The sequence below is a fragment of the Stigmatopora nigra genome, chromosome 10, assembly GCF_051989575.1.
Source record: "Stigmatopora nigra isolate UIUO_SnigA chromosome 10, RoL_Snig_1.1, whole genome shotgun sequence".
NCBI classification, from domain to species: Eukaryota; Metazoa; Chordata; class Actinopteri; order Syngnathiformes; family Syngnathidae; genus Stigmatopora; species Stigmatopora nigra.
The window spans coordinates 4,025,963-4,049,935 of record NC_135517.1 but is presented as its reverse complement, the minus strand read 5'-3'; the positions used below and the strand labels follow the sequence as shown (position 1 = coordinate 4,049,935).

Here is a 23,973-nt window from a genome sequence, read left to right as displayed (position 1 = left end):
CATGGTTCTTTCTCTTGTAATTATTATTATTTTTTTTACCCCTTTCCTTACAAACGGTGAAGTTATAGTTGCAGGTTCCAGTCAATTGGCGGCAGCAGACTCTCCCTCCTTCCCTCCACCCACAGGCCGCTAAAAGCTAAACGAAGAAGATGCGCTCGGCAAAACATGGCGACTGTTGTGTCTGGTACCATGGCGTCGAGGAGTTAACTCGCTCCCTGGCGAGAAAGGTGGTCACAGCGGCGGCGTGGGCGGCCGACGAGGCGAGGACTACCGAGCGGAACGATGGACTTTGGTGTGGCGCGCAGGTTTTCCTGTCCGTCGCCTAGGAGGAGGTCGTCGGACTACGCTCAAGCTACTGATGGCTTGCAAGATGGCGAGTGCTCCAAAGCGCTCCTTCCCACATTGGGAGAGGCGCTTCCCACAAGGCTGGAGTTTCCAGGAGACGGCTCCGGTGCCAGGAGTTCGTCTTTGGGGGTCCACCAAAGGCACATGCCCAAGGAGCCCGCAAAATTCCACATTCCGAGGAAATCCAAAGAGAAAAAAGGTAGGTTCTTGTAAAAGACCAGCCAGTTGAATTAGGCATTTTGCAGGATTTAGTTGTTCTTTGATAACCGGTGCTTATATAAAGCTTCTTTAAAGTCCAATTAAGATGAATGAATTCTTGTATTACAGACTGTTTATAAAAACCTTGAAAAAGTTGAATGAATAAAAAAAAACGTTATTTTGACTGTACTTGGATTGAGTAGGCGTGCCCTATCCGTCTGTGGAATTTCTCCTAAAGCTTGCTAGCATTGATGCTAATATGATTAGCATGTTTCACCCTTCCACAGAACCATGAACATTTAAACCACCCAAGCCAGAATACAATTCTAACGGAGAAGACAGCGTATTTCTGACTATATATGATGTCAATCCACTTTTTGCTCTTTAAAGTAAAGTAAAATAAAAACGAGGCCCACTTTGTTAACTAGTTTGTTAAAAAAAATGTGAAATTGACAATTATCAGGCTATTAAGGGTTCAATTCTGGCTCTATTTTGTTTGTAGCTTTATTGAAACCTCTTTCCGCTGAATCACGGGAGCACGAAGACGTGATGAACATTCTGACGGCTGGCTATGTGGACACGTCCTCGGCCGGGTGGTTTACCTACAGCTGCCCACGACTGGTCCACAGCGAGCTGCTGGAGAAAGAGGTATTTATTGCCTCACTTTCACCCACTTTTTGTAATCACGTCGACCTTTACATGACCGTTTGCCGTTTTTTTTTTTGTGTGTGTGTGTGTGTGTGTGTGTGTGTGTGTTAGTTTGTGGAGAAGAGGAGGGAGATGAAGGCAGAGGGCAGGTCGGAGAAAGAGCTGGAGGAAACTTACTGCTTCTTGATGACGGATCAAGAAAAGGTGTGCTGTATAATATTTTACCAGTATGGCGGGTGCCATATTGTGCAAAACCCTGATTTGTTACGCTTGAGTGTAATCATAGGTCAAGAAAAACTGAAAAAAATTATTTTGACTTATAGTCCGTAAAATACGTCATGTTTATATAAGTTGCAATGGAGTATCAATTGCAGTTTTTTTTAATTGATCAAAAAAACAAGAACAAATATTACACATTCAAGTAATAAAATACAAAATAGGCATATGTTCATTTAAATTATGAACTATTTTTGATAACTTCAGCCTAAAAATATGGCATAAAAAACATAAATGACGTGTATAAGCCAAATTTATAAGTAAGACTTATAGGCCGGAAAATGCGGTACTCAAAATGGCTATATTTGATGTTTTGATCCCATTTTCGGGCCAATTGCAGCACATTGTTCCCACCCCAGAAATAGGAGTGGCTTCTGAGCTGAAAAAAAGCCGCTTTCCCTTGCGTCACACGTGTTGCAGGTGCCGTGGGTGTGCGAAAAAGGCCTCATCGTGGGACAAAACTGGCACTCGGCGCTGGGAGACCCTAACAAAGGTAGGCCAGACACATTTATTCTCAGTGGAACTGGCTCCAAATATGACTTTGTTACTTCTCCTTCCTCCACAGGGGTGTATTTGTCCAGGTATTCCGACCTCATTCGGGTTCAGCCATTTTACCACGGAGTTTCGGGCCAGATCGTCATCTTCAAAGTCATGAAGGTAAGCCGTCACAGGCCGTCGGTTGACGTCCCATCTATTTTGGTGTCTGTTTCCTGTTTTTTAGGGTAAAGTGAAGAGTATTTATGAGAACCTGAAGAACGCTCTGGACCCCACGCCTCGCTTTGACAGCCATCTCTCCAAGAACGTCAGCAAGGTCACGTCCGTCAACTGCTTTCGGGCCTTCGAGCATACCCAGGTGAGATAAGTCATGGGTGCAGTAGCAATCATATGGCGTGCAGTAAATAAAATCCAACTTTTTATTTAAATTATTATTATTATTATTTTTTTTACTCCTTTCCCCATGATGCAAAAGCAGGATAACTTATTTACAATAGTTCCAAATAGGTGCATAAAACCTTTTTTTCCCAAATATCATCTTTTCCAGGAGCCAACATTGCGCCATTTACCATTTTGTTTGGTATTCAATGCATTTATTTGTCCAATTTGCAGCATTACTTTTACGAATACACCTTCGACGAGTTGAGACAGCGCCCCCGCCAGGTGTGCCCCTATGCTGTGGTGTCCTTCCACTACAAAGGCAAAGACTCGCTTCTTCCCAGCATGCCACTGGCTCCTGTTAGGTAATGGTGCAAGACGTTTTTTAATTTTTTCTAAGATATTTTTCAATTGACTGACTCTGTTTGCGGTGTAGGCAAAACAGTAAGCCGGTGGAAGCCAGCAAAGGTGAGTTATTATTATAACAGTCCGAGGTCAGCGCTATAAAACGTTCACCTTTGGATTCTTGGCGTGCAGAACCGGGCCAGTTCACCGTTTGGAGCGGCGAGTTGCTTCACAAAGATGTCAGCGTGTTCCCCTTCTCCCTGCGCTCCTCCTCGAGACCCTTCCTCCCGCACAAATTGCAAGTCACATTCGGGTCGATGCTTTCAGATGTTGATTTCAGTGGTCGGCCATTTTTGTCTATTGTCCTTTCAGGCCCGAGCGACTGGAAATGGGACGCCTGGCCAAGCTGGATGAGTTGGTCCAACTGTTCTCGCCAAAGTTGTTTTCCTACAACGTCTACGGTGGCGGCAGGGAAGGTGAAATGGGGACGCCGCTAAGATGGAGATTTGGGAAATTTTACAAGCGGCTGCTTTGGAGCCTTTAAATAGCCTTTGTTTATTTTTTTATAGAGAATTATTAAAAAATATATAATAATAATGAAAGAAAAAATGTAATTTAGATTTATGTCAAACTTTGTCTAACATTTGTGTCACGGAAACATCTGTCTTTTGTGCAGTTCTAACGTACGGGCTTCACTGCAGCCTCCTGGAAGTGGTGAACACCAGTCGCCTGAATGGCGGTAGCCATTCCAATTTCAGCAACCTTCTTCACCAGTTAGAGGAGAAGAGATTGGTGAGTGTGAAAATTCACCAATCACACTCTTTTCACCTAGCAGGTCAAATAAATGAAAATAACAAGACTTCATGTCATTTGTCATGGAAACAAGCACATTTTGCAATCAAGATAAGCAGTTAGGAAAATTGATATGTATGTTTTTTTTTCATGTTCGTGCAGGTTTTGGTGAGTATGCTGAGTGAGCGAGGCTTCGTCTTCCTACTGTCAAGTGCTCAGATGGCCACGCCCCCAGGTAAATACTATTTGACGTCTCGCGCCAACAGGCAAAGACTTAAAGGAATATTCCATGTTTTCAGACAGGGGGACAGATTGGAAGAGGTGTCTCCAGGCTTTGTTTGTCTTCCCTGAAAGCAGACAAGTGGACAAATGCAGTGAGTAACAACTTGTCAGATTCATGAAATTGTGGCAGAATCCTCTTCATTTGAATTTGATCCTAAAACACAAAGTCGGCACTCATGATTTACTTTCCCGGGCCGCACAGAATGATGCGGTGGGCCAGATCTGGCCCCCAGGCTGCCACTTTTGCACCTTTGGCTTAGTATATGTTTGCGAGAGCAGTCTCCTGTACCAAGATGGCCACCGAGCACACATACCACGAAATTGCCATTGGCGAAATAAGACGAAAGCAATTGTTATGTTTGAGCGAGCATCCATGTACAAACAGATCTGCTTCATTTTTTTGGCGCCTAGCATCCAGCTACAGCTACTCCACCTGTGCGGACGGGGGCGCCATGGCAGGGCTTAAGTACTTCATCCCGGCGCTTCACCACGCCCTCCTCAAGAGTCACGACAATCCCGCGTTGGACCTGGCTACCGGCGTGGAGCTCCAGGCACAAGAGTACCTGGTCGGCCAGAAGGACGCCAAGGTGAGTGACGCTTCAGGGAAAATCGCAAAAGACAAAATCGAATTCACTGGAAAGAGTGTGTCCTCCTCACAAACCCCGCCCACTCCCCCGCAGGTGCAAAAGCACAAAATGGCCAAGTATGATGTCAAAGCGGACGAAGTTGGCGAGCCCCCTACCAAGCGCCGCCTGCTGAACCCGGAAGGCTTCCTGCGAACGTATTTTCACCATCCGGCACACTACCAACTGTCGGCGTCCCACGCCAGGAAGATGGTGGAGCTGCATTGCGTGCACCGGGAGTCGAAAAAAGAACCGGACGGTGCCGCAGGCAACACGCGCAAAGTAAGCGTTTCGTGATCCACCACTCGTGACCGGACGTTTGGTCGCCGGTCAAATGGTGACAAAGTTTACTGTTGAAACCAGCTCTCAAAATTATATTCATGAGAGAGAGTTTAATATCTAAATAACTACTGTTTTCAACAGTACTTAGATATTAAACTCTCTCATGAATATCATTTTGAGAGCTAGTTTCAACAGTAAACTCTGTCACCATTTGACCGGCGACCAAAAGTCTGAGCACCTCCACCACAATGTCGAATTCCACAAATTTTCCATTGTTTACGACGCCAGTTTTTACTAAGCTACTAAATATCCATTTTGTATCAAAACTTCAAAAATCAACACTGCCGTGTCCAGATCCAGCAGCTGATGGAGATTGTGAGCACCTCTAAGAGGAAGGCCGAGGACCAGCTCAGGCGGGAGGAGGCCCACAAAAACCCCGCCGGCAGAAAGCGCGGATTGGAGCAGGAGGTGGCCGAGCGGGCTCTCAAGTACCTGAAAGAATCGTACCACCCGCCTGAGGTGGACCGACTTTCAGGTCAAGCCTCGTCGTCCGTCCTGCAAAAACATTTAAAAAAAATCATCATGAAGTCAAGATGTTTTGAGAAAAAATGGAATTGCCTTTTTTGTGTGTGTGGGGGACTAAACTTTTATTTGATTGGCTTCGCAGCGGCCCCGCCCGGCTCGCTCGCCGCCACTATTCAGTCGTTGGGTCTTCCGGCCACGTCTGTGCGCGAAGACGGATCGGAGCTTGCCGACAGTCTTCGAAAACAGCTGATGGGTGAGTGCCATTGACGTCCATAGACGTCTAATCCATTCATTTAGATTAGGAAAAGCTGTTTTTTGGCCAACCAATTGTTTTCGATCATTTTTTCTTCATTTTTTTATTATTCAGATTTTTATTTTCCGATCCATTTTAGTCAATAGCTTTGCTCCCATCGACACGGATTTACCTTTAAACCCACCTCCTACCGCCAGGTCTCAAACAGGCAGCCCATGCAACTGCGCCCAGAAGACAAAGCGGCGACCTTCCCAACGACGGCCCCTCTGACCGCCTAGCCGCCAAAATGGGCTTGCCCGCCAACCGCGACATCGACCCGAGAAACCACGAAGAGTTAGAGGTACGCCAGAGTCCCTTTGGGAGCCCAGGCTTGGGCTCCGCCCCCTTTAAATCCCACGCCTCCTCCAACAGGAGCAGACGGCGGAAAGCGTCAGCAGCCTGGAGGGCTTCAGTCCCAGCGGGGAGAGCTACCACCTTGATCCACGAGGGACCCTGGGCAAGCGAGCGTACGGTGCCGGCGACGACGATGACGACTTGGCGTCTGTGGACATCCCGTGGAGGCTCATTCCAATCACCGGTGAGCTAAGTTAGCTTTTACGCCCAAAACCCTCTACTATGTGACTATTGGTTATTTTTGCATATTTTTTTGGCTGATAACACTTAAATTGGATGCATGTGTGTGTGTGCAGGTCTTCGTTTGGATCGCAAGTCGCAGAAGGACCGCGATGTCCCCCGGGATCCTCGTTGCCATCGTCTGTTGGCGTCCACCACCGAACCCGACGCCTCCCCAAGCCCCCCACCGTCGCCCACGCTCTGCCCCTCCCAGAGCCCCCCTCCGTCACCCGCGCCCTGGGCCCCACCCTCCTCACCCATCCGGCGCCCTTCCTTGGAGTTCCGACGTGTCTCGCGGCAGGACGTCCCCAATGTTCTGCCTTCTCCTGACATCCCCCCTCAACCCAGCGGGTGTCCGTCCCGTCCATCGTCGCCCGTCCCCACAGTTGCAGGTTTGTCGCAGTGCTTCATTATCTATACAATTTGAGCATACACTGGATTGGTTTAGGTTGTAGCACTACTTCATACATTGTGGTATAATTTTTATATGAAGGATTGCTACTGAATTTGGTTTAAGAATAGGAACTAAAAATGATAGAAAACAAGTGGAAACAATTCCCAAGTACAAAAATGTGTATTTTATGATTTCATTTGTTTTTATTTTCCCAAAATATTTCACCAAAAGAAATATGCATTACGAGATTATCACCCAGAACTAATGACTACCGTCCTCCCATTCCAGCTCAACTTTCCACTACAGTTCCATTGACTAAACCCCCCGTGACAGTAGAGGCGAAGACCCCGGGAGACAGAAATGGCGATGCGTCCGTCTCAGCTCCCGCCAAAGCCACGTACTTCGTGGACTTGACTCAATCTTCCGAGGAAAGCGACAGCTGCGACGTTTTATCCCCGCCGCCCTTCCGCGGCCTCCTGGGCCGACACCTGGGCTGCTTCTCGGCCGACTTGCGCCTCATCCTGCGAGAGGAGAACGTCCCCGGCGGCCTACCCCAAGCCAGCCCTCGCCTTCTGGCCGAGCCGTCGTCTCCCCTCCGCTTTTCTAAGTACGTCTCCGTGGACCACCCATCCCCGCTGGTTCGGGGCCACGTCAGCTCGCTCCGGGACGCCCTGGGTGTCGCCATGCGGGGCTCGGACCCACCCCGGGACCCCAGACGTGGCGCGGGCCTACTCCAAGCCGCAGCCAAACCCGAGTCGGCGCTCGCCGTGTCCAGCGTCCGAACTGGAACAGAAGAGGGTGGCTCGGAAGGCAGCAAAGGAGTGTTGCTAGGCAGACGGGTTTCTGAGGTGATAGGTTCCACGCCCCCGACGTCCCAGCCGGATTCCCCCACCCTCCCGCCACCCGAGGCCATCAACTCCGTCCTCCAGCAGCTGCGTCCAGATGTCCTCAACAACCTGTGCGACATCATGAAGGACGTCCAGAAAAGTTCCTTGGTGCAATTCTACGCACACGCCGTCACGCCGGACGACCAGCTGCTCGTGGACGTCCAGGTAACGACGCTGTGGGCCAGACCATTTTACATATAATATTTACTTCTTTTTTTTTTTTTTATATATATAAATGGTTTAAAAGAACTAGATAAAAATCCCTGAATATTCAGTTTTAGATCTAAAAACAATGTTTTCTTTTTGCTTTTATTTATATATATATTCAGATTTTACAGAATGATTTTTTTAACTACAAACTGAAAAAAATTGATTAAAAAAATGACAATTATTGATTTAAAAGGGGGGAAATCGGGAAATTGAATATACATCTTCACTTTATTTGAATTTGATCCTAAAACAGAAAGTCGGCACTTGTGATTTACTTTGCCGGGCCGCACAAAATGATGCGGTGGGCCAGATTTGGCCCCCGGGCCGCCACTTTGACACCAGTGACTTAAAGGGTTAAATGTCTTTATTGTGTGGCGCAGGAGTACCTAAAGCAGCAGGGCCACACGGCGCAGGACCCCGTTTCCTTCTTAAATCAAGAGGTCTCTGATCGCCAACTTCTGGTCGTCATCAAGAACCAAGACATACCGGGTCACCTTCACCAGGTGAGCAGTTGCATGCAATTATGCTGCGTTCAGAACAAGCTGTTGTCAATCAGAGTGAAAAAAAAGAATGCAGTTAGTCAATTGTCATTGAGAGAAAACGCAGCCAATTATTATTTTTTTTTCCCACAGATTCCGGGTCTGATGTCTCTCAAGCAACACCCGTCAGTAAGCTTTGTGGGCGTGAACACCCTAGACGAGCTCAAATCCAATACATACGCCCGGCTTTTCATCGGCGGCGGCTGCATCCTCTCCGAAGACCACCTCCTCAATCCCGACCTGGTCACCGCGGGTAGGAAGGACGCCGCACGCCTCTCCCGTTAGCGACAGCCTCGCCGACTGACGTCTCTGTTGCTTTGACAGCCGGACTGGACACCGCGTTAGGCCTGCTGGAGCAACGGAACACTCCGGAAAGCGTCTGGCGTTGGAAAGTCCACAGCAAACCCCTGAAGAAACTGAAAAATCAAGCCCGATTCCGGAGAGACGCGGCCGGTCTGCTCAACGTTATTTTGAAGCACCACCAGCAGAAGATTGTGGAGGTCATGCCACATCACCACTGCGATGCCGACGCTCACCCGTCGCCCGACCTGGACTGCCTGATTCAACACCAGGCTAACCATGTCTGCTTCAGGCACACCGTCTTCCTCAGAGGTACGTTTTCGGGATCTTGACGGAAATTTGGGCATTAAACAGGCCTGCTGTGAAATGTCAAATGGAAAAAGTAGTGCTACAACCTAAAACTCTCCAGTGGATACAGAAGCAAACTTACACTTTTGAGTTTTAGGCCTCTGTATATTCATTTAGCATCATATAATCCATAATAAATGAATGACCGTTGATATTAGATCAAATTTTGTGTTAACGTCAACTCGATTTCATGTGGGCTGGACCATTTTAGATATAATATTTAGGTTTTTTTTTTTAATAAATGGATTTTAAAGGACTGGATTAAAATCCCTGAATATTCTTATTTTTTATATATATTTTCAGATTTAACAAAATTATTTTTGGACTAAAAACAGAAAAAATGGATTAAAAATTTACAATTATTGATTTAATGGGCCACACAAAAGGATGTGGTGGGCCAGATTTGGCCCCAGGACCGCCACTTTGACACACATGGTCTACGTAGTGAAAAATCGTGAAGTAGGGTGACCCCTGTTTCATTTTTTTTCTTTATTTCTTCACCATTGAGTCCTAGTAGCAAGAGTGGCTCACTGTTTCAGTGTGAATTTTCATATTTTTATGTGTTCTTTGGTCTTTCTTCTCAGTGCACGGCATGGAGTTTATGCGCTACGCCAAGAGCGGCATCATCGTGGCTAGCTTGGACGAAATGCTACGCAACTTCGACGCGCTGCTGGGCCGCCGCGATCGCAACGGCCAGCCCACCGTAGTCGAGGAGCTGCCTCCGAAAGGTGCGTCTCGTCCCGACCTCGTCCCTTTCCACGTCCCCCTGCGACGCCAGCGCTCCATCTCCAGGTGGCGGCGAGGAGCCGGACGCCGCGGTGGACCGGGGGGATGCCGAGACCGCCGTGGAAGACAACCTCCATTCCGACAAGGACATCCGCCGTCTTCACATGGCCATCACGCACCTGAGAGCGGAGATGCAGAAGAAAAAAGCTCCCGACATCGACGGACAAGAAGAACCGGAGCCCGCCAAAGACGTGGAGCCCGCCAAAGACGTGGAGCCCGCCAAAGACGTGGAGCCCGTCAAAGACGCCGTTACCGAGAAGGCGGAGTCGGAGCCTTCTGTTCCCAGCACGCCAGATAAGAGCTTCTCTTCCACGTCCTCTCCTCGTCTGGTGGTGGACGAGACAGCCAGGTCCATCTTTTTTTTCTTACATTTCTTACAGCTTCAGAATCAGATTTTTTTACTGAATCAGGTTTTAACCAGCAACACAACACATATCGTAATTTCACGACTATACGGTGCATGGCATTTAAAGGCGCAGTGTCAATAACGAGTGCTATTTCTGTATTTTAAACACACAAAAGGACGCACTGTTTTATTTAAGACGCCAGTCATAACAAAAATGCACGCTACTCCCTCATGCTAAAACACGTTTTTAAAAAGGCAACGGAACCAAAACTTAGTTTAGTTGTACTTTATTTAGCTATTTTACAATGTACTCACGTCATCATCACCCACAAATCCATCAAAATCCTCGTGTTCTGTGTCCCAATTGAACAATTCTCCAAACGAGTCATTGAAAATGCTGAATCGCCACAATCCATTCGCAAATGGTAGCTAGCTATTAGCTAGCTAGTAGCTAGCGTGACTATTCCAAGGCTGTTTTCCACAATCCATTGGGTATATTGACAAAAAAAACTATGTAACCCAGCATCCACTGCGCAATACTTTATCTACGGGAACTTAACTTTACTTTAACTACTTGCAGTAGTTGTCCTATCGACTAATTTATTTCATTTTATCATGATAACAATTTTAGTATTGGTCCATATATAAACCACACTGGATTATAAGTCGCCCTGTCTATTTTGGACAAAATTTAAGACTTTTATCTGCGCCTTATAGTCGTGAAAATACAGTACAAAGCAATCTCTAAAAATCCATCCGATCAATATGCATCTCTTTGCAGACTCCCCGAATCGGACAAGGAAAAGTCCCCGAAAAAAACGGCGAAGAAACGCCCCCACCAGAGTCCAACTGGCTCCAATTCGGGCCAACATTGGCGGAGGGGTGACAATCACGGTTACCGCAATTTTCAGAACCACGGTGGCCGCAACCCGCAACGGCCCGAATGCTACTATTTTTCTTCAGACTTGCACCGGAAACCCGCGTGGGCGGGGCAACAGGGCATGAGCAGAGGATTTTCCGATCCCTGGCGTGCCGGCTACCGGGGATGGCACCAGGGAAGAGCACGAGGACGAAGAGGAGGCTTCCAAGGGATGTAGAAAAACAAATATCTGGATTTTGGAGGTGCTCTTTTCCATTATTTTTCTTTCACACACGAACAAAAACATCCACACACAAATGAGCCTAAAAAAAAATCAAATTGTTCCCAGAGAACAGTTTAAAAATTCACTTTCTGCTAGCTATATGTTATGCAAGCATTTGGGGGTTTTCTCCCCCCAAACCCTGAAAAACACTGTCAGCCTTGATTTTAAATTAAATGTTTTTTTATGACACTATTATCTCCTTTTTTACATTTAATTGGTAATAAAACATCTGAAATCAGCTACATTGTCAAGTCTTGATATTTTTGGGGATTAGTCCGCCAAACCAAAGTGGCTTTTTTAAAGAAAATAGAATATTTGGGTGTTGCAAAAACCCCAAAGAAATCCTACAAAGTTAGCATTTGTACTTTAAATTCATCTTTTTGGGTCTGAACGTTTAAATATTTCAGCTTAAAATGGTTCTTATCCAAAAAACAATTTTGCTAATTAACATTTTTTTAAAACTACTAAAACAAAGTTCTATATACATGACCTCAAGGTGGTGCTAGACTCACATAGAAACCACTTTATGAAATAGCATGCAATTAGCAATTAACAGCAAAGTCTAAAAAAAACAGGAGCAGCATTGTTTTGCAATTACAGCAATATAATTTATGAATGTTAAAAACGTAATCTTTTCTAGAATTGAACTGTGTTCTTTTGTGTGTGTGTCATTGGCAATTATGTGCACACACGCGGTAAACCACAAGTTCCATACTCCTCATATTATTGGTCGCCGCCGTTTCCGCAGGGCAACAACCAACTATTAAGTCCTCAGATGACTTTTTAGGGGTGGAGCTTAGTTCTGTTTTATGCTTTGTAATATGGGTTACTTTTTTTAGACAGAAAGTAACCAAAACTAAGGAGGATTTTTCTTGGTGGTGTTATCATTTTTTCTTATTACATATTTGTTATGATTTTTTCCCCCCAAGATGGCGCCGTAGCTCTGTCCACTCTTATTTGTTTTTTGTGTTTTACTGCCCTTCTACCTTTTTTTTTAAATGACATTTTAATATTTCTTAATACATTCCTTTTTACTTGACTTTGTACTTAATACTTTTTACTTTAATGATGAGTATGTTAATACTATAGTCCTTTTTTCCTGTTTATGTTTCATATCTACTCTTAACGGATGCACTTTTTTACATGTATCGTATCTGGACCCAAAGGTTTGCCCACCCTTGATCTAGTTTGAAAATCCACCTGAGAGAGAAAACAAAGCATTTTAATCACATTTTCTACTGACTTTGAAGTTTTCATCACGCAGGTTGGCAAGAGCGACTCGCCGAAGGGAAGTACAAAGCATGGTGGTTATTACCTCCACCCAGGAGGAAAGAGGAGGAGGGATTTGCAACCTTTCCATTGGTTGGGGAACGTCCCACAATGCATTGGGAGTCGCTAGGAAACGCATTCCTGCAGCGCCAGGCCACGGCACCAGATGAGAAGAGGAGAGAGAAGTGGAAGCTTGCCCGTTCCTGTCTTTTTTGTGTGTGTGTGCGTGTATTTTGTTTGTTTTTTGGGGGGGTCAGAGCAGGAAGTGGGACTGACAAGCCAGGAATTTCCCAGAAATCCAAGTCAAGACAGCTCAAGACCACAAGGTAGGACATCCCTTGTTTTCATTCTTAAATTTATATCGTTTTTTGGAAAGAGCTTCAAGTGGGAAAAAATGAAGTGTTGATTCCTTATGTTTTGATTTTTTATAAATGTACTTTTTGTGGATTTAGTTGGTCTTCAAGGGTAAATCAAAGACAACCTGAAAAGTAAGCCTATTTAGCATCTAGATTTGTATTTTTATTTACTCTTTTTTTTCGCTATTGAGTTTTTTTTACATACTAATTTTATGTAGTTTCATAGTCTTCTAGGGTAAATGAAAGAAATGTTTTTTTTTAATTATATATTTTTTAATTTTGATGAATATTTACTTTTTCTTGAATTTTTAGCTCAGTGTTTTACCTCATTTTTTAATGGTATTTCAATTTTTTGGGCAGTTTTAATCAAGTTTACATTTTGTAAGCACTTTTTTACTTTTTTAAGCACTTATTTACTTTTAACCTAACGTTTTGACATTTTTTTCTCAAAAGGTTTGTATCTTTTTTGTTATATTTTGCATTTTTTTCACATTTTTGCTCCTTGTTTGTGTTTCCAATCCTTCCAGTTTTTGCCTTTTTGCTTTTGAACTTTTAAAGCTGTCAATCAATGGTGGCCATTAAATTCAACCTTAGCTGTCAAACAACAATGATACACCAACTTAACTAGGGATCACCTGCCGGATCAGTGTCACCTGTCGGGAGCTTAACGTATCCCGGCGACCCGTCATAACACGGGTGCAAAGCTTTTATCACGCGCACGGGGTGCCAGCGACAAATTTAGCCCAGCGGCGATGGTGCCCAGATGTTTTTTTTTTTTTAACAACGCCTAAAATATCAGGTGACGCGCAAAACGCGAGGCGACCAAAAATGGACGCGACACAACACAAGGCTTTTCCCGCTTTTTTCCGTCACGTTGACGTTACCTCGAGTCCAGCCCGGCGGCGCCTCTTGTTGCGCTTTCTAAATTTAGTCGGCGTCCGTTCGTCGCCTCCTGAGCTTTATCTCTGTTGTTATTCGTGGTGGGCTAGTGACCCATTATTTTTGCCAAGATTCCTTTGCCCGTTTATGTTGGAATCAAATATTTAAAAAGGGAGGAAATACTGACTAAATGATAAAAACATTTCATACTGTGTTTTTTTGGGTGATGGCAATGGGGCCAGACCATTTTAGATCTAAAATCTAGATTTTTTTTATTTTTTAATTGGTTTAAGTGAACCGGATCAAAACCCTGAGTAGTTTTTATAGATCTACAACAGGGGTTGGCAAACTTTTGGGCCCGGGGGCCATATTGACTTTAAAAATTTGACAGATTAGCACAAGATAGGATACATATAAAAAAGTGCATCCGTTAACAGTACATATAAAACACAAACAGAAAAAAGGACTAAAGTATTAACATACTCATCACTCATCATTAAAGTCAAAAGTATAAAGTACAAAGTCAACTTGTGGCACTTCTACTTACAAAATGAATGGGTTTTTCTTAAGTAGAGGCTCTTGTTTTCCCTTTTTTTTTTAGATGTCGACTGAGTCCCCTGCACCTCGTTGCCTTCTTTGTAAGGACGCCTGCTCTGGTCTACAGCCACATTCTTGGAGGTCAGTCCGTCACCCTCATTAGGCCACTCTCATTGACGGCACTGGCCGTCAAAACAGTAGAAAAAATCAGTGTGTGTTTGGGTTTGGCAGAGAACTCTATGAACTTTTTCGTTTTTCAGAAAAGCTTGCATGGCGTGCGGCTGCAGCGTGGCCGACCACGCCCACGGCGACCACTCGGCCGACGACCAACGAATGGGGCGCCTGTTGGCCGACTCGCCCTGTGCCCACCTGACGGCCAAGGTCAAAGGGGACGGCGACCTGCGCCTATACAAGAGGAACCGCATGATCGTGACCATGCCCGTGGTGTCGGGCAAGGACCCCACTTTCAGCACCCTCACCTACGATTGGGCGCCGGCCGAACTCGACCACCAACTGGTACTTACACCGGACTCTATATGTATATATCTATACATATATATACACATATAACACAAATACACATATATACGCATAAATACACATAAATACACATATACACACATATACACATATATACACATATACACACATACACATATTCTTTTCATTTAAATCCATGATTTATAATGTTATATTTTTTGTAAACATTTTTATTACATTTTGGTTATTCCACTGAGTTCCAGGGAAATAGAGGCTTAAAAGCGGGGGGCCTTGGGCGTCTGTTTCCAATTTAAAAATAAAAATCACGTCTGTTTCGGGTTTGGCGAAGGGCAACGCTGAACGTGATTAGTGGGGAAGCAAGGCGGGGTTTCCTTTTTGCATTCAGGGAAAAGTCAGGGGCAAGGCCACGCCCACTTTTACCATCGCGGAGCTTCACATCTGAAATCATGAGCTCTAATCATCACCATAGCTTGCAAAAACAACTGCAAACTACAATTTGTCTTTCCCATAACTCATAAATAGGAAATATTAAGATCTGGCTTAACCAAATTTGATCAGGAAACAACAAATTGGAACAGGAAAATTACACTTTGGAAAAATAAATCACCAAAATACCACATAAATCACACAAATTAAGAGGATGTTTGGGGGGTGCCGGAGCCTATCCCAGCCAACTGTGCGGGGAATGCCCTAGTCAGCCAATCACAGGGCACAATGACATGAGCTGCCATTTTTTAAATTTTTAATATTTTTTTCATTATTTTTTTTAGGCTAAGCGCTACATGGAGCTGATCCCCGAGAGCCAGCGTCCAGTCTCGGGCACAGGTGGGGCCTCGCTGCGGCGCAGGCGTCTCCTCCTCCAGCTCCCCGCTTATGACCAAGACCTGGCGGCGTGCCGTAGCCTGGACAACGACCGCCAGCGGGCCGACATGGAGCTCTTCGTACGCCGCTACAAAGCCGAAGCCATGGGCGTGGGCCTAGTCGCCCTACCCATATTGCCCGCCCCAGACACTGACCCTACATACGTAAGTGTAGCATTGGCGCCTTTAAAAATATATATATTTCCCCAATTTTTTCTCTTTTTCTCAGAGTTGCTCTGGGTGCGGCGGCGAGGCATCGCCGGAGAGCCCGGCCGTTTTCGCCCAGCGCGCCGGCCCCCACGCCATGTGGCACCCGGCCTGTTTCGCCTGCGCCCAGTGCGGACAGGGATTGGTGGACCTGGTCTACTTCTGGGCCCGTGGGAAGCTGCTGTGCGGACGCCATTACTGCCAGAGTATTCGGCCACGCTGCTCCGGCTGTGATGAGGTGGGTCACTACCATTTTACTCACCGTCTTCTCTTTTTCCACCACTAATGCGCCGTATTAGCACGTTTTGTTCAGTCATCGAGCGATAATGATTATTCGTATTGAATTGAATGCCTTTATTGTCATTCAACTTTATTTGTATGGGGCTTTATTGCTTTTTTCACATCTTCATTATTTTAAACAACCTTTTTTATATATTTTTTATTTCCAGCTGATTTTCAGCGACTCTTTCCACACTCAAGATGGCCACGCGTGGCATCATCAACATTTCTGTTGTTGGAAATGCGGCCAAAGCTTGGACACGCCTTGCCAACATTGACACGCGTGGGCCCTTTTCGGCTCGTGTGTCCACGCTTACCTTTGCTTTTATTTTGAAGGCCCAAAAGGTGCCGGGTTGATTTATCGTCTCGTAAATCGGCAGCGGCCAGATGTTGTAATGAGCTCATATTTTCACGTTAACGCTCCAAAAATGGACGAGCTCCCCCGACTGCGTTTAACTCGTAATTGGCACCAAACGTCCAATCTGTATTAAGTTGGAGGGTCGGCAGCGAATGAACAAACCTGTGCTAATTCAATTTAAATTCAAAAAAATTATGAACAAATAAACAACAAATTTTGCATGTGAAAAGGCTGTTATTGTTTACATTTATTCACTGGTGATTCGGGCATAAAGGGGTTAAACATGTTTTTATCAAGAAGGAACAAAAATGGGCAACTTTTTTTGAAGGCAATAACTTATCTATTTGTACTGGAAGGTTAAAAATAAGAATCCCAAGGAAAATGGGATACAAGTATGACATTTCTTTTAGGAATGTCATCTTTTTACAAGGCGTTCTTTAGAACTTACGTCAGCTACCAAACAAACGCTCGTTTAGGAGGTCTTTTGGCTCCCAAATGAAACATTTACTTGCCTTTTCTCGCACTCGGACTTTCAACCACCCTCTAGTCTTAGGTTGAGATTGTAGCGCCCTCATGTGGAGAAAGACAGTTCCCACACGTTTTCTTTAAACCATGTGTAGTTTAATATCTATACCAACTTTTATGATTATTTATTAGAATAAAATAAAACGGCGTGCTAACAAGAGAATGCGAGAAACTCAGTTTTCGAACTTTCTGTGAACTCAGCGTGATTAATTATTAGTCGTGTAATTACGCGGCCTTCCACTAGTGGTGTGCGATTGAATAACTTGAACTTGAATGACTTTTTCGCCTTTTTGTTATTTTGATTTGCTTTTAATCCTCCAGGAACCTTTTGATCTCTATTCAGGTAATGTATTAAATGTTATTATGGATTGAATCATACTTAAAGTAAAAATACAACAGAAAACTTCAGCTCTTTCACAACCACTTTAAACAGATTGGATATGAAGTGCTTTCTAATAATAAAATAATATTTTGGGGGAAAATTCAGGAAGTTTTTTCTACAAAATTCGGATTTACATTTCTGTCTTATCTTTATTGCAAGAATTCTACCACTGAATCCACCAAAAGAAGCCACACCGGTGATTTCTGTCGGATTTCCCATTGCCCCTGAATGTATCACGTCTTTTGTACTTCCCCTTTAATTGAGGATAAAAGGCGCTTGAGCTTTTGGTGGAAAGAGGAAGAGAAATAAAAGACCCAATGCAGCAAGACAACAACGTCTGAATTATCCGCTGACTCGTCCAATTGAGCCAAACAGCCAGGTAAGTAACCTCATTGCCGTCACTATATTTCTATGAAAAAAGCGACCATTTGCTGTAAAACTAAACATTTAGTGACCTCATGAATTGCTCGACTTATCTCTTATCAAACTGTCAAGTAACATGAACGTCATAGTCTGTATTTCAAGTCTTGCCAAAATCATGTCCACCTTTTCCGATTGATGTAGAGGTACGTTCCTGATGACGTAATTACGTCGTAGTACCTTTGCCCCGAATGGAAACTCAAGGCTACGTAACTTGGACCCAAGTATTGATTAAAGTTTGCCTGAGCGGCAAAACTGAAGAGTTCTAAAGACATTTATAGTCAAATTGACAGTGAAGATCCATTTCTTATTGGGAAGAAAGCAAAGGTAAGTTGACTAACATTTTGAATCAGGTGTCAATTCGAGGTCAATCCATTTTTGAGTCTCACAGGTTCTGATTGGCTACCTTGAACGGGGATAGATGTCCAATTAAATGAGAATAGGACGCCTGGCATTGTGGCAGGGAACAAGTTCACGAATAAATGTTTAACGACTAGCGAATAAGCGTTAAAAATTGATTTGGTTTATGAAACTTTTGTGGTTCTGCTGAGTCATGGCTAATTTTATGGCAAATAGCAGCGAGTGTTCAATACTTACCCTTTAAATGATGCATGCCCAATTATAATGTCACGGTTTCAATTGATGCCAGTAAAAAAAAAACGGTCCATGTCAGTAGTTGGCCAATTTCACTTCAACTGCATTTACAAAAGGGGTTGTTTGTTGACCCCAAATGAATAAGTGAAAGTACTGAACTTGGTAAACGAGTTAACCCTCGCTAAGCTAACGATTTAGCTCCCGCTAAGCTAACACGTTCACTCCCGCTAAGCTAACGCTTGCTAATGTAGAGTACTGGTGGATAAGTAGTCAATTCACTCATGAAATATTGTGTTGACATTTAAAAGATGTCAACTATTAAAAATGAGAAGAAAAAACAGAGGGCATCACTGGTTAATAAGGTTATGTGAAATGTGTTTAGGTGCAAGATTGGAGCCCTTTGGGACGTTTTGAATCGTTGACGGCGATGGAGGCGAGCGTGGCGGGGTTGACGACTCTGGCGGCGCTTGCGGCCTCCGTACTGGCCCTCCCCGTTTTGACCTTCTTGACGGCCACGTGGATCTGGCCCAGTTTGATCATCCGGGCTTACAACTGGTGAGTCCACTCACATTCCACGTCCATTCCAGTTCTTCAGAATCCACATATCAGGCCCTTTTGGCATTATGAAGTCATCACCCGTCAATAACTTAAAAAAATAATCACCAAATAATGGTTTCATTTTGGGGGGAAAAAAAGAAAAAAAAACACTCATTCCCTTTCAGTACGGCTTACCCCCACAAGAGGGTGCGGTTGGTACCCAAACCAAGAATGACAGTTTGTTTTTCTTTTCCTTTTTAAATGGTCTTGTTGCAGGTGGATGCGCTTAAAGCTGGGTCTTACCATCCGCTACTCGTATGGCGACGACGGCTACCGCTTCTGCTATTTCTGCCGCGGGCAACCAGGGGGAGACACGCCTTCCTTGCTGCTGCTGCATGGCTTCTCCGCCTCCAAAGACATGTGGTTGCCCTTCGTCAAGGTCTCCTTGTCTTCCATTCTCCTTTAATAAGTTGTTGATGTCGTCTTGACGGCCGCTCCTCTTGTTCCCTGTGCTTCCTCACCAGTATCTCCCCACGGAGCAGCACGTACTGTGCGTGGACATGCCGGGACACGAGGGGACTAGCCGTACCGGACCCCACGACTATGGGGTTCGGGGGCAGGTGGAGCGTATTCATCAGGTGCGCTACTAGAACCTTTGGATACAGGATATTATTTTTTATTTATCTAAAAATACATTGTTTCTCACCACTTCAAATGAATTGGACACTCATTGCAGTTAATGTCAGCATATGCTTTTAATATAATATTAACAATGATAATCACTCATCTGTATAGTTTGTGCAAAGCGTGGGTTTGGACAAGAGACCCTTCCACCTGGCAGGAACGTCCATGGGGGGCAATGTGGCAGGGGTGTACGCCGCCACTTACCCGGCGCAACTGTCCGGCGTCACCTTGATGTGTCCGTCAGGTAAAGCTGTCGCTGCCATTCGTTTCATATTCAGTACTACAATGAACATGTTTTTGTTTTGTTTGAACAAAATACAGCTGTCATTGTAGAATGATTTGTTTATTTATTTATTTTTAACGTATTTACTAACCACCATACGGACAAAAGACAACAAATAACGTATTCAATTTAGAAGTGTGAAACAGCGGCAGGGAAACTAGTGGACAAGAGTGGAAGTGCAGCCACATATTGTTTATTTCCTCAAAAAAAAGACCATTTCAGATGGATTTTGAATCAATACGAGAATTGTGCAATGTAATATTGCAGAATATTTTTTGTTTGTTTTTTTGGAACAATTCGGAGCAATATAATAGTTTCCCTCTGCCCCACAGGTTTGGTATATCCTACCGAAACAGAGTTCATTGTCCGCCTAAGGGAGATGGAGAAGAACCCAGATGAATATTCCATCCCTCTCATCCCATCTACAGACCGGGAACTGGAGGACATGTTGCGCCTTTGCTGTCACAAGACTCTCCATCTTCCCAAGCAGGTTGAAAAATGGTCGCCGCCTCTCGCAGGAAACAGAATTATTATTGTTTTTGTTGACAGGTGCTGCGAGGCCTTCTGCACAACAGGCTAGGGCACAACCGCTTCTACAGAGAATGTGAGTTCAAATGCAATTCGGTTTTTGTTGTGTATTCAGGTCTGGGTTGCCAATTTATGAATATATAACTGCACACATTTGTATTGTGTAACTGTATTTTTGTGTATATAACTTTCTGTGTGTGTATCTTTGTGCATTTGTAGTGTTTATGGCACTAGTCGAGGAAAATTCTCGATATTCGTTGCAAGAAAGTCTTCATTCCATCACGTCGCCCCTGCAAGTCATTTGGGGGAAGCAAGACAAGGTGACAAATGTTTTTTTGAAAACAAAATCTTTATTGACAACTATTAACGTCAAAGGAGAATTTAGTATGGGCAATGTGGGCGGGTTACTAGGATGCAAAAATTAGCCTTAACCGCTTCTGTATTTTCCTCATGTGCTTGTCATTTTCCAGGTTTTGGATGTTTCCGGAGCATCGGCGCTTAAGACGGCGATTCCCCAAAGTCAGCTCTGTTTATTGGATGACTGTGGCCACACCATCGCGCTGGAAAGACCTAGAATGGCGGCGCAACTCGTCATGGAATTCCTCTCTGCGCAGAAAGTTGGCGACAAGGACGCTGTGAAAAAATCTTCCTGAAATGCATTTCAAATAGCATAAATTACACATTTATAGCAAATTATTTTATGAAAACGCACTCGGTGAAAATATTTTAGGCATATTCTCGTTTGAATGAATGGTGGAATGTCCCAAAACTGAGTGAGTTTATATCAATGGCACAAAAAATGTTTTACGAACATTTATGTTTTATTCAGTACTCGATGCTTAAATTATTTTATAGTGTACCCAACTCGCAGCCATTGATAATCGTGGATGTTCGATGGTTGTCTGGCACTGTCACTGGCTGGCAATGACACATTGAAAGCACAGTATTAAAAAAAGCACATAAAAGTTATTTCACTGAAAATTTTAAGTTTCTTCATTGTTCATTAAAAACAATTCCATGTGTGTATAAAAGAATATAAAAGATACAATCAGAATTATATTCTCCCACTTTAATTAGTTTGAATACATCCACAAATCCAAACTGTTTATTTTTTAGTCGTGTCAGTTTTAGACATGGACGATAGGGGCGGTGTTGCTCAGTGCTTACGATTACCTATCACGAAGAAGAGAACCGCACATGTGAGATTTTGAAACAAACGTCATTGAACCATGCGAACGTAACCAGCGCAGGTAGGTTTATCCACATAAAACCCCGTTTTAACTTCCAGAAATGGAAACTTTCCAAATTATAAATTTAATTTGTGCCAAATGTCGCTTGTATCTACTATCTGGCCTCGCTTTTGATTCAGTTTGTTATGACATTGGCGATAAACACAATTGTGCCTTAATCATAGGTTGTTTAGGCTGGTTATCTTCTTTTTTTTATATATATAGTTGAAAACAGTTAATAGCATTGACAAAACCATAAAAAAAACGTGTACGTTGCAATGTTTAATTTCCACTGCTAATCCTCAGCCAATGGACTATTGTGACGCACTGGTGCACTTTCGTCAAATTAAATGTAGGAGCTTGCAGCTAGTCGTTAACTCCATAAAATAATATGATGTGATCCATTTAAACATTTAAGCATCATAAAACAAAATGTACAGAATATACTGTTTCCATTTAAACATTCAAACAACTTAAACTAAATACACAGAATATACTGTTCAAAAACTACAGTGGCTGCTGGGTTATTACATTGATGCACTTAACGTAGACGTTTTAAGACTATCGTTTACGTTTGGCAGATTCGTCATTTTTTTAATTAAAAAAAGAATGAATCCCAAGAGCGAAGACTTTCCTGTTTTCCAAAGGATCGTGTTGAAGAATGCTGCACCATATCAGTACATGAAAGTCAAACTGTAAGTCAAACGTGCTCTCAACTGCATTCAAATTGATAAATGACTAATACATTTCTTGTCTTGTTCTTCAAGCGTGTTGGAGGACAAATCCATCAATTTGATCGCGGTTGACTTTAAGCAGTTTATCATCAGCGGATTGAGGAATCTCCACGGAGAGGTCTCGTATTATTATTTTTTTTAATCAAGTTCCGAACTTGAGCAGGGAAAAAAAATGTGTATTTATGAACTTTAGGTGGGCGCAGCAGTGCAGTTTGATGTCCTGAAATACAATGAAAATACTCTCACTGCTTTCCTGCGTGTGCCCAAAAGGTGAGCACACCCAAGTGTTTCTAAAATGCGACTTTTGTTTCATATACTTTTCCTTTTATAGTGATTTGGTGAAGCTGTGGAGCTCGCTGACCCTTTCTGGCCAATACTATGGGCGGACCTGCGCCTTTCGAGTGTTGCTGGTATGGCAAAAAGTTTGTTAGATAATCAAAAATGTGCTATACTGTTTTTTTTCCCCTTTTTTATGATACATGGAAAAATTACACAAGGAAAAAAATATCTATACAAAAAAGTGAAAAAAAAACATTTTTTCCATCTTTTGAGAATATAAGTCATTTAGAAAACAAGATTTGCCGCTAAAATAGTCATTTAATGGTTTATTTATTTATTTTAATGATTTTAACAACAATAATTTCCTTCATAAATTCATAAAAAGTGTGTAAAAGGTGTTGAATATATAAATTAGATTTTCTACTGATTTGGATCAATTTTAGCATCACAATCTGTCAAAGTAGTAATAAAATGAAACAATACCTAAAAAGCTAAAAACTATTCTTTTTTTATTAATGTGGTTTATAACTCAATGGAAAAAGGGCAACATTTAAATGTTCCCCTGTATTTTAATAATAAGATATAAGATAAGTGTCCAAATGGTCCCCTCAGGTGTCGCCATTCCTGCTATCGCTAACGGCTAACAGCCGCGAGCTCAAGCTGGACTGACGCCATCGACGATGTGGCGCCGCGTCCCAGTCCCTGTCGTGGCGGCGGCCAGACTCCACGTAGGCCGGCGTGTCTCCCTCACCAAAGTCTTCGAGGCCCGCCACGTGGAACTCTTCGCCGAGCTGACGGGCGACCGCAACCCGCTCCACCTGGACGCCGCCTACGCCGCCGGCACGGCCTTCGGGAAGCCGATAGTGCACGGGGTCCTGGTCAACGGGCTGATCTCGGCCGTGCTGGGCGTCCACTTCCCCGGATGCGTGCTCCTGCGCCAGGACATCCGCTTCCCGGCGCCGCTCTTTCTGGGCGAGCAGGTGGTGGCCGAGGCCGAGGTGCGCAAGGTCAAGATGTCCTTCGCCTCTGTCGCCGTCACCTGCTCGGTCCGCGACAAAGTGGTGATGGAGGGAGAGGTGACCGTGAGGATGCCCGAGAAGCCGTCGGTTGAGTGACGCCGAGAAAGTCTTTGCTCGTCATCGACCGTTGTTCTTTGTTTGGTGAGGTCACGTGTTCTTTATTAGGTGAGGGCCTATGGACAAATTGGAAATAAGACCTTTGGTAGCCGCTCTTTTCATTTTTGTTGTTAATAAAAATAGGAAATGTAAATGTTTTCTTTGAGTTTAGTGATCATTTCTTAAATACAAAAGAGTCAATATTCTCTTAATTACATAAACAATCATACATATACATAGCAACTCGTAGCTAAAAGGTTAGGTGCTTAAAATAAAATATTTTACTTTAACATAGACCTTTTTTGTTATATAAATATTTTGCAAACTGAAATGTAGCTTATATTTGCAGAAATTCAATCTTGTTTACTTTGTATTTCATTTGTTTGAGTCAAAAGGAACAAAAAGCACATT

The 23,973-nt window shown here is 43.8% G+C and overlaps 5 protein-coding genes across 6 annotated transcripts; all 5 read left to right on the top strand.

The window, feature by feature from the left end:
• Positions 1-133: 133 nt before the first annotated feature.
• Positions 134-11,246, top strand: LOC144203088 (protein TASOR-like). The gene is made up of 26 exons (XM_077726348.1): positions 134-544; positions 1,046-1,191; positions 1,303-1,395; positions 1,888-1,960; positions 2,033-2,124; positions 2,189-2,320; positions 2,575-2,705; positions 2,777-2,808; positions 2,878-2,983; positions 3,058-3,161; positions 3,362-3,477; positions 3,640-3,712; positions 3,777-3,851; positions 4,171-4,664; positions 5,019-5,199; positions 5,332-5,442; positions 5,640-5,782; positions 5,854-6,019; positions 6,132-6,446; positions 6,737-7,500; positions 7,926-8,048; positions 8,178-8,337; positions 8,409-8,696; positions 9,317-9,460; positions 9,525-9,867; positions 10,646-11,246. The coding sequence occupies exons 1-26, from the start codon at positions 283-285 to the stop codon at positions 10,959-10,961; spliced, it is 4,983 nt and encodes a 1,660-aa protein (XP_077582474.1). The 5' UTR covers positions 134-282; the 3' UTR covers positions 10,962-11,246.
• Positions 11,247-12,020: 774 nt separating this feature from the next.
• Positions 12,021-17,034, top strand: lmcd1 (LIM and cysteine-rich domains 1). The gene is made up of 6 exons (XM_077726347.1): positions 12,021-12,601; positions 14,112-14,188; positions 14,308-14,563; positions 15,319-15,573; positions 15,638-15,853; positions 16,065-17,034. The coding sequence occupies exons 2-6, from the start codon at positions 14,112-14,114 to the stop codon at positions 16,170-16,172; spliced, it is 912 nt and encodes a 303-aa protein (XP_077582473.1). The 5' UTR covers positions 12,021-12,601; the 3' UTR covers positions 16,173-17,034.
• A 319-nt stretch (positions 17,035-17,353) lies between these two features.
• LOC144203086 (monoacylglycerol lipase abhd6-B-like) lies at positions 17,354-21,186 on the top strand. 2 transcript variants are annotated; one of them, XM_077726346.1, is made up of 10 exons: positions 17,354-17,538; positions 17,724-17,906; positions 18,556-18,728; positions 18,987-19,149; positions 19,235-19,348; positions 19,506-19,638; positions 20,010-20,167; positions 20,227-20,281; positions 20,425-20,525; positions 20,676-21,186. In XM_077726346.1, the coding sequence occupies exons 3-10, from the start codon at positions 18,601-18,603 to the stop codon at positions 20,856-20,858; spliced, it is 1,035 nt and encodes a 344-aa protein (XP_077582472.1). In that variant the 5' UTR covers positions 17,354-17,538; positions 17,724-17,906; positions 18,556-18,600; the 3' UTR covers positions 20,859-21,186. The 2 variants fall into 2 exon arrangements, with proteins under 2 accessions (XP_077582472.1, XP_077582471.1); XM_077726345.1 differs by lacking the exon at positions 17,724-17,906 and having other exon boundaries at positions 17,358-17,538.
• A 160-nt stretch (positions 21,187-21,346) lies between these two features.
• Positions 21,347-23,208, top strand: rpp14 (ribonuclease P/MRP 14 subunit). The gene is made up of 6 exons (XM_077726671.1): positions 21,347-21,455; positions 22,016-22,129; positions 22,202-22,286; positions 22,362-22,438; positions 22,500-22,578; positions 23,060-23,208. Exons 2-6 carry the CDS (start codon positions 22,044-22,046, stop codon positions 23,114-23,116), a joined length of 384 nt encoding a protein of 127 aa, XP_077582797.1. The 5' UTR covers positions 21,347-21,455; positions 22,016-22,043; the 3' UTR covers positions 23,117-23,208.
• On the top strand, positions 23,128-23,721 carry LOC144203279 (hydroxyacyl-thioester dehydratase type 2, mitochondrial-like). The gene has a single exon (XM_077726670.1). The coding sequence runs from the start codon at positions 23,128-23,130 to the stop codon at positions 23,560-23,562; it is 435 nt and encodes a 144-aa protein (XP_077582796.1). The 3' UTR covers positions 23,563-23,721.
• The last annotated feature ends 252 nt before the right edge of the window (positions 23,722-23,973 follow it).